The sequence below is a fragment of the Channa argus genome, chromosome 18 (genome assembly GCF_033026475.1).
Source record: "Channa argus isolate prfri chromosome 18, Channa argus male v1.0, whole genome shotgun sequence".
In the NCBI taxonomy this organism is placed as follows: Eukaryota; Metazoa; Chordata; class Actinopteri; order Anabantiformes; family Channidae; genus Channa; species Channa argus.
In genome coordinates this window covers 12,911,566-12,930,863 of record NC_090214.1, presented here as the reverse complement: position 1 = coordinate 12,930,863, position 19,298 = coordinate 12,911,566, and the positions used below count along the sequence as shown (strand labels likewise).

Below are 19,298 nucleotides of genomic sequence, written 5' to 3'. Positions count from 1 at the left end.
ATTTCTTTGTCATCCTCACTCACCCCTTTTTCTAATTTTCTATCTGTTTCCTTCTCCACCTTATAGCCAGAGGGAACGGATGCTTCCATGTACCAACTGGGCACTGTGTTTGTGTTTGTGCATGTGCGCATGCATTTGGCACTTGCACGTCCTCTCTCTCACACATATTTATAAGCCAACCTTGCTCCCATGAGAGACCATGCCTGTTTGAGTTATTTCAGAGTTCATGGTTAAACAAGACAGCCCAAGGAATCGGTCTGTCTCTCTGTTCTCTTTCATGTTCATACTGCTCAGTGAGCTTTGACTGGGCTGATGGGGATGGGGAGTCAACTGCAAAGGGTACTCAAAGGTGCAATTGTTGCTGTTTGATTTTTGTCTCATAGAAAGCAAGTTCACCTAAGAAGTAGCAACACAAACAAGTCATACTAAAGGTCCTTTTGCCAGCTGATAGAAGAAATAATATGCTTTGAATATTCTTTCAACCTTTTAGACTCAAACAAATCAATAACTCTGTGCATTAATTGAATTTAAAAAGCTATTCTTTGTGTTTGTTACAGACTGAATGTGATCTGGAAAAGGGTTTGGAGATGAGAAAGTGGGTCCTGTCTGGGATCTTGGCCTCTGAGGAAACATACCTCAGTCACCTGGAGGCACTGCTGCTGGTGAGAACACACACACACAAACACACACACACACACACACACACACACACACACACACACACACACACACACACACACACACACACACACACACACACAGACTCTACAGATACCTTAAATAGACAGCAGAGTCGAGTAAAGTTAAATTTGCATGTTTAAATGTAAGTGAAAATTTCTAGGGTTACTTGATAGGAGCATGGTAGCTACTCCTTTAATATCTATCCAGGTTGCCAGTCTATCTCAGGGCCAATACAGAGAGACATACACAGACCGACAACCATTTACACTCACATTTATACCTACCTGCAATTTAGAGCGAGCAATTAACCTAACATGCATGTTTTGGTCTCTGGGAGGAAACCAGTGTACAGATAGAACAAATAAAACCCACACAAGCACAGAAATTCTGCACAGAAAAGCCGCAGGCGGCCGGGATTTAGGCCGGTGACCTTCTAGCTATGAGGCAGCAGCGCTAACCACTCCACCATAGTGCTGCCCTCATATTAGTATCTTTCAGCTAATTTTTTTGGATGGGGACCTGGTGGCTCTGTGGTAAAGCATTGGGTTGGGATGCAGAAGGCAGCGGGTTTTCGGCTTCACGGCCCATAATTTTACTGCTTTGACTCATTCTCACCATACTTTCCAAAGCTCACATGCAGCAATGGCAGGGAATTTTTTCTTAACTACGACAAACCGACTGTACAGTACGTGTCTGGGATCAATCTGCCAACAGACAGTTACTGTATAGTGACTTGCTACCACACACATACAAACATTTAGTGACTGAATATCCAGGAGTTTTATGGTATTTCTGTCTCCAGTTGTTTGTAAAGAACAGACCATCAGGTGACCAGAAGCAGGAGTCCAAATTACCTATATAATGTAAAACTTATAAGGGCAAAACATGTGAAAAACAGAGGATGAATGACCTTAAAATACAGTTACTCTGACTCTGAGTCAGTCAGTACAGTTGTAGTTATCTACTATAATGAAAGCAGCTCATCCATGTAACTACAATTCAGTAATTTTTCCTGTTTGGCTGCTACTGTTTGGTTGCTACTAAGATAGGATTACAAGTATCTGGGTCTGGGTTTTGCAGACCCAGATCAGATATTTTTGTGAGTCAAAGACACCTGTCATCTCCACTGTTTCTTCCTCTCAGCCCATGAAACCTCTGAAGGCTGCAGCCACAACTTCACAGCCTGTGCTCACTGTGGCCCAGATAGAAACCATCTTCTTCAAAGTGCCTGAGCTCTATGAAATCCACAAGGAGTTCTACGATGGACTTCTGCCCCGTGTCCAACAGTGGAGCCACCACCAGAGAGTCGGGGACCTCTTCCAGAAACTGGTGAGAAACAAAAGAGAGAGAAATCAAAAAAGTTGACAGTAATAAATAGGATGTTTGCCGTATGACGTGTTCTATGTTTTCTAACCTGTAGATGGAGATCCAAAGAAAACCCACTGTGCCACAGTGACATTGTTCACAGTAATGTAATTTCTTGAATCAGGAGGCTTTTAGAAGCAGAATCTATCAGCATAATTCAATAACCGACAAAAATCTGATTTTTGCAGTGATGTTTTTTTTATCATTTTAAATTTAGACAAAGTGAATCTGAACCATCGTTTTATACCTATTTCATCCTGAACAGCTGCTTGCATTTTGTCATAGTCCTCCAGTAGTTTCTGCCAACGATGTCTGGGCCAAATGGACACTGGCTGTATTTAATAATTTTCACAACAGGTCAATTAACCCTCAAAGAATCAACTGTTTATTCTCTTTGGAAAAACTACTCCTCTTCCTCCAATGTCTACCTCGGCCTTGCTGTCCTCTCTCCTCCTCAGACCCTAACACACACATGCACACACATCAACACACACAGGGAGGTGTAGGCGTGTTTCACAATGCCGTCTTTCTGCCTCAGGCAGCTGAGGCCATCACTGCACTGCACATGTGCTTTGTGTCTCCAAGAAGCTGCTATAAATAGGAGCCTCTTTCCCTTGTACACACACACACACACACACACACACACACACACACGCAAACACACACACAAATATTAACTTATATCAGGATCCACTTTTGTATTCAGTAGTTTATTTAGCAGCTTGTCTATTGTATATATTTTTATCCTCCTGCAAAGGAAGGAAAATATTTAAGTTGGTTTCAATCCAGTGAAGCTGCCTCACACTGGCTCGCTCAGTATATTTACATATACTCTGGATTGTACCTTAACCCATTTTCCTTGTCTGGCCTCAACCTCAGACTGCACACACTCATTTACAGTGTCAACTTGGACAATCCTTAGTCTGGCTATCTGTGTCACGTCTTCCGTAAAAGTATACACACACACACACTCACAAATGTTAATATACTGTACATACTTGGTGCATTAACACTCCCAGGCATGCATAAAGCTTCTGTCCCATTCCCTCTGTTCACACAGTAGTTAATAAAAAACTAGAGCCAACACAGAGGAAAAATGCCACATGACAACCATTCTGTTGAAGACTTTAGATGAGAGTAGAGGGGGGGGGCTACAGGCGAGGAGTAGAGAGAGGGAGGGTAGGCAAGTCTCACACTGACTGACTTTGAAATCTGTCAGGAGAGAAAACAAGCTAAGGAATCATAAACCATCAGAATAGGAAGAAGGTGAGAGACAGAGAGAATAGGTGAAGGGGCAATGCATGTGTGTCAGTAGCTGTGTGACTCCATGAATACAGACGGGCAGACTTTAAAGGTGCCCTTCAAAATCTGGAGAAACCCAAAGCCTGATTCTTTGAATTAATAGAGGAAGAAAAATAGCTCTAATTATTTACCATGCTCAAGCTTAAACTCGCGTGGGCAGATGTTAGTAGTGAGCTAAAAGCACATCTGTTCAGATCAGAATGGCTGTAGACCCTCGGTCTTACTTTGATGGCAGGCCTCAAGGCCTCAACACTTCACATTCTGTTTGTTGCTGATTGTATCATCAGAGACTAAACAGTGCTTCTTCCCTGTGTCAGGAATATCTTTTCCAGTAAAATTTACTTATAATGAAAGTGGATAAATCCAGCCTTCTAGTATAATGGCTTTGGTCTGTCGTGTGGCTGTTTTTCTTAATGTTGTTTTCCGCTGTGGATTACACACACAGGACAGATCCCACACAGAGAAATCCAAACACCCAAGCAGTTTCTTTCATCACCCAAAGCCTTTTTCTGTTACGATACCGTAGCCTACACGGCGTTGTGTGTGGCTTTGTGGTTGTGGCTGGCAGACATTCGGGCTCTCTCTGCTCTCCCTAGTCAAACTGTCACGCATTGAATGGCCTTTGCTGCGGTGTAGATTGGTGGCCCCAGGCGGGACACAGGATTGCAGGATTGTAGAAATTGCTTTACTCCTTGCCTTCCTCCAACTTCATGGTCCTGAGATCTACTGTATCCTCAAAACATTTTGGAACAGTTTGCATTAATCATCTATTAGTCATCTAGCACATTGGACAATCATTTGCTTTGCAGGGGAGGGGAGGGGGGAGGGACTAAATTCAATTGTGTTTGTTTTTATCCTGGAGCCTTAGATATGTGGCTACTTTTTGGACTTTTTAAAGATCTGGCACAAATACCAGTTATAATATAATAAGAGCAAATTATGTTTAGAAAACTTGTGACTTCACTTTGCCACAATCAGTTCTCACCCCACACCCACATATGACAATAATGATGAGATTAGTTTCTTAATAAATAGGTTTTAAAAGGAGGGAAAAAAGTTTGAGATAGATTTGTTAAAAGTTATTGGCATTTATGTGACAACAACAGAATAATAATAGTAAAAATAATTAAAATGTTTATTTACAAATCATTTTTCAAAAACCAAATCACTAAACTGATGACACAAGGTTATGAATGATAAGGAACAACAGAAATCTCATAAAGAAAAAACAATATATGAAAAATGAGAGAAGGTAAAATGTAATTTGTAAATGTAAACAAAATAATATATAGTGAAATCAGGTTATAATTGCTTATAATAGCTTGAACTGAAAATGTTGATTCAGAAAACCCGGCTGTAGAATGTTCCATTAGGTCTGTGTCTTAGTTTAATGAACTTTCTATTACCACTATTATTAGTGGTAGGGATGCTTTTTTGTAGCCTCTTTATGTGCAGTTGAACAAAATCTTGACACTGTGAAAATGCTTTTGTAATGTTTTTGGGTAAGAAACATCAGACTCCAAATCTATGACAAAATTATTATCATAAATGTGTGTTGTAAACAGTTTAATAAATGAAATTTTGGTTACAGTAGTAACACAGTAGTTGGTGTCATTGTGCACAGTTGATGCCAGGACCTCAGGTTCTCTTCTCAGGTGCTCAGTTTTACCATATAAAAACGAAGTGGTTTAAATAAAGTATCTGAAACTATATGATTAAATACAACTATGTTCTTACCCCCATTGGACTTTGTTGTAGTGATATATTTTTTTCAGATCACAACAGTTCAGAACAGTGGGTACAGATACAAACGATGCCTACTTAAAGTTGTAATAGGTGTCTTTTTGAAAGGACACCTCTGCCAAAGTAACCAAAGCTTCACATTTATGGTTATATGGGGCTGAGAGATCATAAATATGGCCATAAACTAGGGCAGTATGCTCGGGTATCATTTTTACAGGTGTACGTAAGGCTCTCGACATCGCACAAAGCCTGTCTCCGCTGTGCTCTCTCCTCCTCTGGCTTTTGTTCGAGAGAATTGATTGTCCTTTTGTTCACCATGGAGATGGATCACAGCGCTGGCAGGCAGCGTTTGCTGGAGTTTCATTCCGCCATCCACCTTCCTAAATGTGCTTTCATAGCCTCCGTCACACTAGTCATTAATTACTCACACCAGCACAGTGCAGGTCTTGCTGGTTGCTATGGCAATGCGGCCCAACTGGTGGTAATATGCTGCTGTTGTGACTGTGACCTGCGCCTTTGTTTGCTTTATTGTTTTATTCCATGGTTAATAGCATCTTAAGCAAAAGTCACACAGAGTCTCTCAGTCTAAATTTCCTGTCTCCGATATAGAATTTGTGAATGTTGTTCATCTTACTAACACAATTTAGCATATTTGAGGTTACACAGAGAAGATCAAGATCTGTTTTGACATTTTGTTTGTTGGTGCTGTGATATTTTTGACAGCACTCATAACAATGGTGTCCCACCAGTGCTTTGCAGCGTTTTTACTATGAAGTTTGAGGGGAGATTTATACTTGTTGCCTAACATGGAGGCTTTGAAATAACATTTTAGATAAATGTATTTCTGATGACTTTGCTCTGCATGAAATTATTGTTCAGCTTGTGTTACTGTAATTAGTTTGTTGTATTTACATTTCAAAAAAACTAATTTTCTTTCTTTATATGTTCTAATATCTTTTACAATATGAATGCTGACTTTAATTAAAGTTACTGTATTACCTTATTTATTTGGCCACCAAATAGTAATTACAAGCACTATTAAACCTCTTAATACTTGTACATTGTCATTTAGTCTGTGAACTTCACATTATATTTCTCTCATATTTTTTCCCTTTTCTTGGTCTCCATCAGGCCAGCCAGCTTGGACTTTACCGAGCATTTGTAGATAACTACGAGCTCGCTGTGGAAACGGCAGAGAAGTGCTGCCAGGCTAACACACAGTTTGCTGAAATCTCTGAGGTAAGAAACAGTAAGAACAATGCCGAGCAGGATGTGTTTTTACTATACTTTCTATATGGGGAGAGGAATTGAACACAAAGTGAATGGTTACTGGTTTTGTTTCTAAAAGCTGTTGCTGGAGCTATGATCTCTGAGTCATGGGATCATTTTACCACCGTGTAAAATCAGGCAGTCTGTCAGACATTTAACCCCTACATACCACAAATTATACAAATGAGTTTCACAAGCTGTTCTTTTGTCTTTCATCACAGAAGTAAATTTACCCAGCTTTACACTATATCATCATCTGATTGTTGATCTCATCCCGGACACTGAATCCATCTTATATTGAAATAGCAAAAAGAATAAAGATATTTTTTCATCAGAATATTTAATGCACATGCAGCAAGTACAAATGTTCCTTCATTAGAAATTAAAGTAATGTTTTAATTAAAGTTAACTACAGAGTGCAAACTTTTTGACTGATATAATTAGTGTGATTTGAAACTTTCTAAATACACTACTTTACCATTTTTGTTACTTCTGATGATGAAGAAACGTTTGTAATAACTTAATGTGCATTCTTATTATTAAGAATTAAGTTAAGTTTGCATTCCCATGATGTTTGAGTGTAAGAAGATGCAAACTGTATCTGGAGCTGAGTGTGCAGCTGTATGATCTTAAATGATTATTAGAAAGCAACAGACAACAGTCTTAATAGGATTTCCACTCCTTTCTATGTGCTTATAGATGACAAAAGGAAGGGTTAGGATGGCATAGCTGTGGCGTAGCACCTTGTTCTTTCTAGGAGGAAAGGACAATTATTGGTCAACGTTCCTGAGGGAGTGGTGTAAGGATCGGTGGTTAAATTCCACCGTAGTAAAAGTAGTGGACCTCGGGGCACAGCAGCTCGAGTTTCTGAACCGTTAATAAAATTAACTCCAAGGTGGTGTTTACATTTGCTCTAGGGTGGACATGTACTACTGTCACAAATATCTGTGCAAATTCTTGAGGCAAACAAAACTGTGAATCACTTCATGCCAAAAAAAGCTATTTCAAAAACTCTAATATTAAAATCTTCGTTTGTACCTCTTTGTAGGCTTTTAAAATTAAAATCCACAATGCCTCTCTTTGTTCCTTAAGAGAATTGTTTAGAATATGTTCAGTTAGTGTGTGTTGAGGTGGAGGCTTAATTTCACCAACATAAACTTTGTGACAAGGAGATTTAATCATGTGTTGCATGTGATATAACTATTAAGATTTTTAATACTCCTGTGACTGGAGGGATTTAGTGGTGTAGGTAAATTTGCAGTTAATGCAGTTTCCATATTTGAAATTTCTAATTAGTCGGTCAGACATACTGTAATAACATTAGATTTGCTCTGAGTTTGTGATACAGCCTTGACAGTCCTGTACTTTTACTGTATATTCCTTCCTCCTTTGGAAGTGATCATTGTTTTAATTTCAAAAACTAGATCCAGTTGTGGATCCTTTTGTCGATTGTTCCAGTGTTTGAAAACAACATTATTTATATCCCTGGTATATCCATGGTTAAGTAGTGCAATACTTGTCAGGGTAGGTTTACTCCTCTTATTGTTATGTTTTGACAGGCCGTCTTCTAGATTCCTGCCTTCAAGTTTTGAAACTGCATCATTCAACCCCTTTTGTTTGTAGCCTCTTTCTACCAATTTCTCTATCATCTTTTGGTTTTTTTTCATAGTTTGTTGCTGTTACAGATTCTCTTTACTCTGATCAAATGGCTGACTGGATTAAAATGTAAAACTATATTACAATCTGTTACCTATTATAACAACCTTAATGTCTAGGTAATTAAATGTATTTCTGTAAATCTATACTGTAATTCTTTTTTAATTTTTAGACCTTCAGAGTTTTCATTTAGGTATTGGAGAAACTCCTTAAAGGGTTATATCGCTCCACCAGTTTAGAAAGACATCATCAATGGAACTCCACCAGGTGGATGATGTGTGGCAAAAAGTATTGTAAAGATTAAACTGGAGCAAACGTTCACTTCGTAATTAATTATCTTTATGTTCAAATTTATGTTCAGCAGTCTTACTCCTAAGCATGTGGTACTTTCTGATATATTGTTGCTCTTCATCAATGTTTTACGTGGTCTACTGGTTAGCATTGAGGCTAATGTCTAGATGCAGGATGGAGAATCCATCATGGAGGGTTGTTAATGGTCTAAGTAATGATGCATGACTCTTAGCCATCTGAACAAGATGGTGGGGGAAAAAGCTGCTGAGGATGGCATAATTAACTTGGAAGTGGGTGACCCCAGAGCTAGAATAACGATAATAACCTCTCATTGTTAAACCATGCTGAACTAGTTTTTAAAGGTTTTTTTCAGCACACTTTTTGTCTCCAAACAGAACCTGAAAGTAAGGAGCCCCAAGGACTGTAAAGACCAGATGGCTAAGAACTCTCTAGAGGGTCAGTTACTTCATGCTGGGTTGTACTTGATTCTATTAAAAATTTTAATTACACTGAGTAATTAATGTATAGATTATTATAGTAATTTAGTCAAACCGTTTATTTTGATCACTCCTCTTTCTAATCAACAGCTTTGCTCTACAAACCAGTGGACAGAGTGACTCGCAGCACATTGGTCCTTCATGTAAGTAAGAGTGAGCACGGTCTCTGTAGAAGCAAGAGACATTAAAGAAGCTTAGTTTAATGATTCACAGGTGTTCACAGGATGATGGCCTGTATCTTTCTGGTAATAAATATTGCTGGATCTTCTGCCATACCACAGGACTTGCTCAAACACACGCCCACCAGCCACCCAGACCACCCGCTTCTGCAGGATGCCTTGCGAATCTCCCAGAACTTCTTGTCGAGTATTAATGAGGAGACAGCACAGCGACGCCAGTCTGTGACTGTCAGGAAGGGAGAGGTGAGTGTTCAGCAATTTGAAGAACATGCCAGAATGAGCCTTCAGTCTTTGGATAATTTGCTTTACACATGATGGTCGAGCAGCAGAGGTTTAGTTTTGGATGGTTAAAGCATCATATTTAATTTCATCTTATTTCACGTTTGTATTACCTGTGGACGCTGCACACTGGAGTTTAATATCCTAAATATAAAAAACACCTTACATGAAAAAATGTTAACCGCCCCTTTACTGATTTTGATCTGTGTAGCTATTTTGTAACATTTATTTATTTTTTTGCAAACTTTGAAGCGAAAATAAGAAAATAAGAAAATAATCAGTTATAATCAAACTTTCTGTTACATGCACTAAATTCTAGAGACAGCAGTAAATCAGCAGAAGAAAATAAATATATTTAAAAAATATATGTATACTGTATATTTTTATATTTTTTATTTTTTGTACATTTATAGTTTAACTCTTTCTGACTCTGGTGTATTTTGTTGACACATGATGATGTCATGAGCCCCCCCCTATTACCTTGGAATTCACTGTCAAACGAGTGTGTATGTACAGGGGCCACCAATCTGCATCCTAGCACAGATCCTATGCCCTTATATGGCCTTGCTAAGGTGGCTTAGTTGAGACTAATCCCACCCCCCAGTGTCTCACCCATCCCCGGAGATGACACACATGAATGAATGCCTCTTGATTGGTAGGTTGCGAGACACTGCTGTACATAATGCTTTGTAATGAGCCACCGGTCGTCTCTGAGTGACAGATTCACAGTTAATTATTCATAAATGGTGGGTGGGAGTGAGCGAGGAAAATGTCTGTGTCGACTCCTCCCTCGGCTCACAGGGGGGTCATTACCGCACCCTCTTCATATACACGCACTTTACTCTGTTCCATTGGCTGTCGGCCTTGTGCTCCTGTATGCCTTTGAACATAAACATACAGACACGAACACACTTTCCCTCCTGTCCCCGCAGGCCCCAGTTCCATCCCAGTCTGGCCAGAGCTCCACACCAGTCATCAAAAATTGATGACGGATATTTGAAAGCAGCACATGAAAATCAATGGTGCTCATTATATTGTACTATGCCAGAGATGGTGGTTATTGTCTCCATTTCACTGAAAGTCAACAATGACAGGACACATTGACCCTCTTAAATTGCTGTTCTACTGTAGCCTGAAGTCTGTGCACATTGCCATCAATACAAGATTAATAACTATACTTGTTCTGTGCCTCCAGGTGTTTTAAAAAGTCAGCCGGGTGATGGTACTGATGGATTTACATTATTGATGCAAGCAGAAATTTGACCACTTCTGGATTTGTGTGGACGAAATAACAATTATGACTGATTATCATAATTTTTTTCCATTTTTTACCAAATTAATAAAGTTTAAATTTGTACTTGCTTTAAAAAATAGCTTATTTTTTACAATTGTTTGTTCAAACAGTCATAATGTAAACATTGACATGGAGTTGGGTTTTCCACTGATGATAAGAGGAAAAAGCCATCAGATGGCATCAGAGAGATGATGTTACTGTTGGTCTGATCTGAGAAGTAGATGATCAAGGGGCTAAAGTATGACCCTTACTTCTTTTGTCTACACACTAACGAGTAACCTGTGGTTTGTTCAGTAGAGGCATGCAGGGGAGGAGCAGCACAAGTAGCCCCTGGAGGTTCATGGTCTGGCCAGATGAGGGGAGGGGGGAAAACAGAAGCTGCCTAATTAAAATGCAAATTATGCTGCTGTCTGAATCTCAGTTCACCTTGTTGCTCTTCTTTGTTTACCTTTGGGATAGATACGGTCCTGATGTGTGTGTTTTGAGTAGAAATGCACACACTCATTAAGACGTTTGTGTCATCACAGAAACACTTCACCTTCTACAGTACACATAAGCAACAACAAAACACCCAGGCGGAGAGATGCCCCTTTGAGCGTTCTTTCTAAATATAACTTGGATCTTTTGTAAATGCATGCAATTACTTGAGCACAATCTATATTAGGCTCCAACAAGAGACGGTCAATATTTGATATCTCTTGCGTCGTGCCATGCTGCAGCTATTATGAGAAAGAGAAAGTCACATTTCTCTTACTGACTGTTCGATATTATGAAAATCTCAGCAGAGACAGCTGGTTAAGAATTTATTTTCCCCAGTAGCAGAGCAAAGAAGCAGCATAAGCACATTTAAAAAAATAAATAAAATCCAATTACTGATTTGGCAGCAAGCTGTAACTGGAACACCGCATCCAAAGATGTGCTTTAATTCAATATGAAAAAGTATCTATACACATCCAGTAAGTGTGTCAGACCTTTCATTGAGCGCTAAATGAATAAACAACTTTAAATCAAAATCAAATCAAAGTTTATTTATATAGCTGTTTTCAACAACCAACAGGTTGACCAAAGTGCTTCACAGTAAAGATAATAAAAGATTTGAAATGTATAAAATGCAAAAATCTAATTAAACATAATCTACAGAACCACGGATAAATACCTTAAGTATTGAAAGGAAATAAAAATCTAACAACCAATTTATGTACATCTGCAATTAATTATATACAATTTAATACATCAATAAAATAATTGAGTTACCCAGTCTAAACACTAAACTTATCATTAAAATACTGTACTATAAGACAGAAAAGAAATAACAAAGACATCAATAAATAGAAAGACATATAAATAAATATATAAATAAATCATTATGGTGTCTTATTGCGCCACTAAATAAAATGCCTGCTTAATAAAGTCATGTTTTGAGATCTTATTTAAAAGACAAAATCTGGGGCCAGACACAGTTGCAATGGAAGATTGTTCCAGAGAGTAGGTGCTACTAAAGAGAAGGCACCATTACCCCATCTCTTGTATCTGGTGCGAGGGACTGCCAGTAGGCTCTGCTCCTGTTAGAGCAACCATCTAGATTGCATAAATAAGGTGGAGCAGGACCTTTTAGTGCGTTCAAAAAACGGTTAAAATCTTAAAATCGATCATGAATTTGACTGGTAGCCAATGGAAAGAAGATAAAACCGGGGTAATATGTTCATGCCTTGGAGTATTAGTTAGAAAATGTGCTGCAGCGTTCTTTATTTACTTTATTTAGTCTTACCTCTGCTAAGGTATTTTGATGACACACTTAAATGTCAAAATAAACAGGTGCTTTTATGTCACCGTGTCTTACTTTATCCCTTTATTCCCATTCACTACCACATAGAAGCTTGTAAATCCCTAATCTAGCTGTTATCCTTCCTTTTATCTTATCTCTTTGTCATAAGATCAATCGAGGAGAGGATTAGCACTGAGGCCTGATGGGCAATGTAGTTTGTCAGCAGGTCATTTTGAGTCCCGTTCACTTTCCTGAACACAAATACAGTGGCTCCTGCATAACACCAAAGTGCATTTTCTGCCTCGTCACTATTTTGTCGACCTTTCATATTAATCTGCATGTTTCAGCATTAGACATTGGTCAGATAAAGGTGCTTTCTGTGTACTAATCCAACCTAATCTACTGGTGAAATTTCTATTTGATAATCCACTCTACAATCCTGTCCAGTGTAAGAATTTGCTCCTGGCTTAACTTTATAGTCACAAGACACTTGAACGTGTTGGATCATAATTTTTGCTTCCAGGTGTAAGATTCAAGCTGCACTGGGCCATGTACAGAGAAGTAAATGTACTATTATTTACTATAGTTACTATCCATAGGTAAATACATACCATTGGCATATTCATACGCTTCATACAACTGGGTGGTACCATATTGTGGTTCTGCAGCACAGGATGTGGAAAAAACATTCCAGAGGAAAATTGTACTACTGTATTGTACAATGTTTTAATTTCATGTTATTTATTTATTTATTTTGTTTCTGATTTGTTTGTCGTAAAATTCACTCAGAGAGAATTAGTGAGTGGGGTGTCATGCCTTCTTGAATCTTATGCTAATGAAAATTAGCAATACTTTAACAAATAATGAGCAAAGTGTGAGTCTATATACAAAGTGTATTACTTTGCAGTTTATTAGGTTCAAAATACAGAAGTCCTGCAATAAATCAGCATGGAGATTACAGTATTTTGTTCAGTGTTTTGTTGCAATTTTTCTTTTTTCTTCTCCTTATAAAAGAAAATTTGCAACATATCTCAAAGTGTCAAGGATGGCATTTAAATCACGTTTTACCTGTTTCTCCTCGTGAATTTGAGTAGAAACACATCAGAAGAATGTTGAATAAAATAGGGACTGAAATGTGAACCACACTTCTGTCTTAGAGCAGTGAAAAAGACGCTTTGAGCAGTAAAATTTGCCTCTAGGATGTCACTGCTAGTTAGAAGTGAAAGTCAGTTTATTAAACTGGGCACAGTTATGCTACTCTGAACAATTTGAAAAGAAAAAAACAAAATATGAAACCATACAAATATATAATCATAAGAAATGCAAAACTGTACAATAAGTGGCTAAAATGCAGCAGAAGTGCACATCTGTACTGCAGGTAGAGGATGAGAACATCCTCTTTCCAGCCCCAACCCCAAGATAGTACGTAAATATGATAGATATCATGCCTGTTAGACATGTTCATGTAAGCGTTCAATTTAAAGTTTTGCTGTTCCTAATAATAATACTGACAGAGCTGCTTGCATGGCGTTATATAGTTTTAGTCTGTTTTTTTTTATCTATTTTTTTGTATTTCTGCAGATTACATTTTCTTTATAGCTCACAGCCATGATCACATTCCAGTTCCCAGTTAACCAAATTAAAACCATGTAATGTCACCACTGATTGATGGTGTTGATTGGTGCATTTAATATTCATAGCTTTATTCAATAGCTTTGCAGTTTTTCCTAACCTCCAGCAGTCCTCCCTCCCTGCAGTTTAATGACTGATGTCTTGTCCTAAATATAGACTGGCATGACAGCATGTAGATTGACAGAAGCAAGGCAAGATAGAGGCTGTATTTATATTTCAGTTAGATCATGTTAAAAACAGCAAAACTGAGAGCTAGATGCTGAGTGATGAACATGTACAGTGAAATTTTACTACACAATATAAGCAGCATTGTTAATATATGTCAGTCTTTGTTGATGGAAAAATGTGAGGAAGGAATGATTTGAACATTTTTTAAGTTTTCTTATGTGGACTTTCTTGTATTGTTAGGGCTAATGGAGCTGCCTCTCCATTGTGACTGGAAAAAAAGCCAGCCAGACAGACAGCCACTTATCTGACAGTTATCAGGCCATCATCACTGCAGGCTTTATTTTCTTGCGAATAATGAATAATTACACGTACCAGTGGGAATCCGACTTCTTTTAGATTATTTTACAACCGATCACTGCGGTGGATCAGGCTTGGTGGCCTTTCTCAGGGTTGGATATCTACTGTAAGAAAACTGCAGTATGACATCTTTTCCACTGGGAGCTACTGTTTCTCTCTCTGGCTTTCTCTTCGCTCAATTCTGACTCTCACTTTCCTATTTCATATGCACTCACAGACTCTGATTGTGTCTTTTTAAAGCATTCTATCTTTTCTCTCCCTGTCTTTCTCAACCTCTCTCCATCTGTCCCCTCTCCCCATGCACAGGGACTAACACTAACACTAACAGAATCATCGTCCTCTTTGCACCAGTCAGGTTTTTTAAGTACAAACCTCTCCTACATTAACATCAGCTCTATTTCAGTGTGGTCTGTCTAAGACAGCATACGTGTGTTCATGACAGACAGGTTGTAGTGGTGGTGGTGGGGCACCAAGGAGTAGATAGGAGTAATGTCATGCTTGATAAACTTGCTGCTCAAGAAATGTAAGGTTGACTATGTTTGGGAGGAAACACAACAACATGAAAGTGCAAAAAAGGTTTTGCAGCAGATCTTGGTAAACAAACCTACTGTACTTTTGTTATTTCTTGGTTTGGATAGCATCAGTAAAATCCTTTGTCTGCTCATTGCTTGTTATAGCCCATTGCTTCCTATGTATCTTACTAAAACAAAGCCTGAACCCCAAGTGGTAAACAACTATACATGAAATCAAGTGAATAGAATTAATTGTCAAAATTGTCCAAAGTTTGATCTTTTTTAATCTATTTGTAATTAAATCAATATATATATATATATATTATAACCCGAAATTCATTTGTGCAACAAATGTACATTAGGCAAAATCAAGCACATGGTTGAAAAACACAAAATTGTTCATAAAAACATCTCTTATTATCTGCTCACTTTTTCTTTTACCTTTAAATGTCTGTTGTTGATTGTTGATGTGCTTTTTACTTTGGAAAATGGCATCACTGCCCCCTCTTGGCAATTGGCAGCATTACACATCTCATTACATAGTCTGACATCAGTGAAAAGTCCCAGGTCTTCGAATTTCCATTTTCCTTCTCTTCCTTAAGCTCATTAACCCCCCTCCTGCCTCATCTCCTTCAAGTTTCTTGCTGTTAGTAGAGGAGTAGGAATATGATTATGGAAGAGTGAAGCAGAGATGAAGGTGTTGGATGCAGCATTAACACAAAGACTGCAAACTAACTGTGCTCTTACCTGATCGCAGATGCCACTGTACACTGTATATGCCAATATACTGTATGCTACCAAGATTACAAAGACTACTAGTACAGGGAAAGAATTGTTGTTTGTTTCAATGTTAATTATTCAGTATAATAAAATAACTTTATTGACCCTGTTTTTAGCAAACTATGTAATTATAAACACCAAAGGCTTTGCAATGCTGTACCAACCCGTCAATGCCATCTGTTGTTTCCATAGAACCGGCAGCTGCTGAAAGACAGTTTCATGGTGGAGCTGGTGGAGGGAGCAAGAAAGCTGCGACACGTCTTCCTCTTCACTGATCTGCTGCTCTGTGCCAAACTGAAGAAACAGATCGGAGGGTATGAGACATGAAGGGTTTTGTATCCTGTTTTCACAAACCTAATGGCTGCAACAATGAAATACATAAAAATACACAGATTACCAACATTGCTGGCAAACAGCTGTTAGTTTTCTTTAAAAAAAGAAAAAGTATATATTTATAACTAAAATACAAAGGAATGCAGTCATGCACCCAAAAAACCCATCAAAACCTTACTATTAGGACTCAAAGCTACTTGCATTTCCTTTTTACTGGTTTCATATAAGGTTTCAATAAGGTGAAATGAGACAGAGAAATAAATAATAAAATCAGATTTAGTGATTTGGCGTGCCGATCATCATTGCTGACAGTACCAGCAGCTACTTTTAGTCTCCACTGGTGCAACTTGCTTCAAAATGCTTCTCAGTCATGATTAATTTTCGATTCCGTTTTTACACTTTCTGAAGAGCTGTTTCATCTAACAGCTGTCCCCAATGAACATCTATAAATTCATTTAGAAACCATAGAAAAAATGTCAATATCTGACAGCTTCCCCCAGTCTAGGTTTTCTCTAGACTGAGGCCAAAAAAAAATTAGTTTTTTTTGTATCGCTCATAAATGTTTAAAGTTAATTGTCCTACGGCATGAAAGGACAGTCAGGAACTACTGTTTCACTTTACTAGTTTTCTTCCCTTTGTGCTTCTTCCTTTTACTCTCATTTACCTATATCTTTTATGCTTTTATTCTGCAGAAAAAACCAACAGTACGACAGTAAGTGGTACATCCCCCTGACTGAGCTGACCTTTCAGGGCCCGGAGGAGACTGAGCCACTTACCATCCCCCAGGTCCCTGATGAAGAGCTTGACGCCATGAAGGTCAAGATCTCACACCTACGCAGTGAGATTCAGAGGGAGAAGGTACTGTGAATACACACCAATGCAGATTTTGCAGATACACATATTCAGATGTTTTAATGTGTTTGTTTAATGGTTTAAGATATTCATTAATGTTCGAGTAGCTTGTTTTACCAAAAAGGAGCTAAATTATTAAAGCGCAATGTTGAATTTGTCCTGTCCAGTTATTATTCAAGTTTTTCACCTCTGTGATTTTAGAGAGCCAATAAGGGTTCAAAAGTCATCGACCGTCTTAGGAAGAAGTTGTCTGAACAGGAGTCTCTGCTCCTGTTAACATCACCGAGCATGCCCCTCAGAGTCTACAACAAGAATGGCAAGGTGATTATGCTAAACTCTGAAGATTATTCTGCCTGATCTGTATCATACGCAGGCTTGTATCACTGTGGGGCAACTGCCGTATGAGATCTCACATGTTTTAATGCTGGCTGAAGAATACATGGCTGCAGATTATACATTTTGTGTTTGTGCAGGTGACAAATAAAAGAACACCTATCTTTTATTTGTTCAGCGTGCTTCTCTGCGCTCCTTCAGTGATGAAACAACAGCCATTTGTGTGTGTGTGTGTGCTTGTTTCAGAGTTACAGCTTCCTGATATCGTCAGACTATGAGCGTGCAGAGTGGAAGGAGATAATCAAAGAACAGCAGAAGAAGTGTAAGTGTCAAGCTGAACCTAGTCCAATACAAAACAATTTTCTACTTGTGATAAACGTTTGAATTTTCTCATTCCAAGGCACTTGTAACATTTTTAGTTAATTCTGGATGCATTTACTATCCATCCAAAATGCTAGTATTTTCTAGTAATGAACCAGAAACCAATATTTTTGTTTAATATTTTGGCCTCACAACTCATGATCTTTGGATATACAACAGCATAAATGTATTGTCTTCCCTTAAGGTTTAAAAACGTCCTCCTTGTCCTCAATGGAGCTGCAAATGTTGACCAGCTCCTGTCTCAAACTACAGACTGTCCATCACATTCCACTTAGTATAAATAAAGAAGGTAAATGAATGTTCATGTATTTAAAGGTTGTTTTTATTTCTCTTTTTCATACTAAGTCGAAGTCAAGCGTTAGTCTTGAAGGATTTCAGATGATAGATGCAGAAGACATTCTGCAGTCCAACATCATAAAGTGTTTGCAGCTCTATGTACAAATAGTGTGGTTTTTCAAACTGTCTTGATTGTATGCTTTTTTCTGCCCATAAAGTTGGAATAATTTTGTTTTTAGACACATTCCTCTTTTTTGCAAATGTTAATTGTGTTTTAATTTTCCCTGTGATATGTTTGGTAGAGATTGGCCACTAAAGTTTTGAGAAGATATACACCTTATCTATCATGAATAAATCACATTGTCACAATAATTTCCAAAGAAGCGGTAAAAAATATATTATTCCAAATTTATGGGAAACAGTGTTCAACAGCTCTGATGTAAATCTTACAAAACAATACCCATGTGGGCATATTGTTGGTTTATTATAAACAAATTTCATTTCAGTTTTGTGGGTAAGACAAGAATGCAAAAATGAAGCCTTTATGTTTATACTGAATACAGCTGTTCTATCACTTCCTTTCATGTCTGATTCTGCTCCAAAAAAAGTGAGACATGTGTGTTTTTCTAATTCTTCCTCATAATGTTTTTTTTTTTTTAAATCTCCCTTTGATTCCATTTCCAGAAGATGATTCCTCTGGTCTCTATGGGTTCCTGAATGTAATCGTCCACTCCGCCTCCGGCCTCAAACAGAGTCTGAGTGAGTCACTCACCTTTAGCCTTCATGTGAACAACAGAAAATACCGATCCACAAACGAGACGAGTTCCTGAGAAAGTTTAACTATGATGTGACCACTGAGCAGCAGTTATTGTTGGCAATGCTATGTTTCTTTCAGCATTTTATTTAAGTCAGGTTAAAATTTAAATTTTTTCTACTTGATTTACTGGTTTGTTGATAGGAATTTATTTTATTAAAATGAATGTTTTCAACTGCTGCTTTAGTCTATTTAGTGAGTTTAGTAATAAAATGTAGGAAGAATGATGTTTAGATGATTTTGGCAAATTCATTGTGGCTTAAATATAAATGTAGTATGTTTTCAACCCTCTCCTCTCTGTCAGATCTGTATTGCACAATGGAGGTGGATTCCTTTGGTTTCTTTTCAAATAAAGCCAAGACGAGAGTGTATCGATATACCACTGAACCCAAATGGAATGAGGTACTGTAATAGATGCAAACAGGCATGTTCGTAGTTAAAAGATTCATGCGCAATTTATATTTATAGAGGGGTCTGTCATAAATACGTGACATCTGGTGCTGTAATCAGTTAGCTATCCATCCTTTTGAGAAATGAAA

At 38.0% G+C, this 19,298-nt stretch overlaps 1 protein-coding gene across 3 annotated transcripts in view; it reads left to right on the top strand.

Annotated features, from left to right (window-relative positions):
- bcr (BCR activator of RhoGEF and GTPase) overlaps nucleotides 1-19,298 on the top strand; it is a 74,993-nt gene that overhangs the window by 46,494 nt on the left and 9,201 nt on the right. For 2 of the 3 annotated variants that reach the window (XR_010911420.1, XM_067483341.1), the window contains exons 3-15: nucleotides 558-662; nucleotides 1,825-2,010; nucleotides 6,223-6,330; nucleotides 8,703-8,763; nucleotides 8,895-8,947; nucleotides 9,086-9,226; nucleotides 15,963-16,084; nucleotides 16,796-16,961; nucleotides 17,157-17,276; nucleotides 17,535-17,610; nucleotides 17,854-17,958; nucleotides 18,630-18,704; nucleotides 19,064-19,161. Coding sequence is in view for 2 of the 3 variants with exons in the window: in XM_067483341.1 (XP_067339442.1) it covers nucleotides 558-662; nucleotides 1,825-2,010; nucleotides 6,223-6,330; nucleotides 8,703-8,763; nucleotides 8,895-8,947; nucleotides 9,086-9,226; nucleotides 15,963-16,084; nucleotides 16,796-16,961; nucleotides 17,157-17,276; nucleotides 17,535-17,610; nucleotides 17,854-17,958; nucleotides 18,630-18,704; nucleotides 19,064-19,161 (1,416 nt within the window). In the remaining variant the exon portion in view is untranslated. The remainder of the gene's footprint in view (nucleotides 1-557; nucleotides 663-1,824; nucleotides 2,011-6,222; nucleotides 6,331-8,702; nucleotides 8,764-8,894; nucleotides 8,948-9,085; nucleotides 9,227-15,962; nucleotides 16,085-16,795; nucleotides 16,962-17,156; nucleotides 17,277-17,534; nucleotides 17,611-17,853; nucleotides 17,959-18,629; nucleotides 18,705-19,063; nucleotides 19,162-19,298) is intronic. The other variant, XM_067483342.1, reaches the window with a different exon arrangement.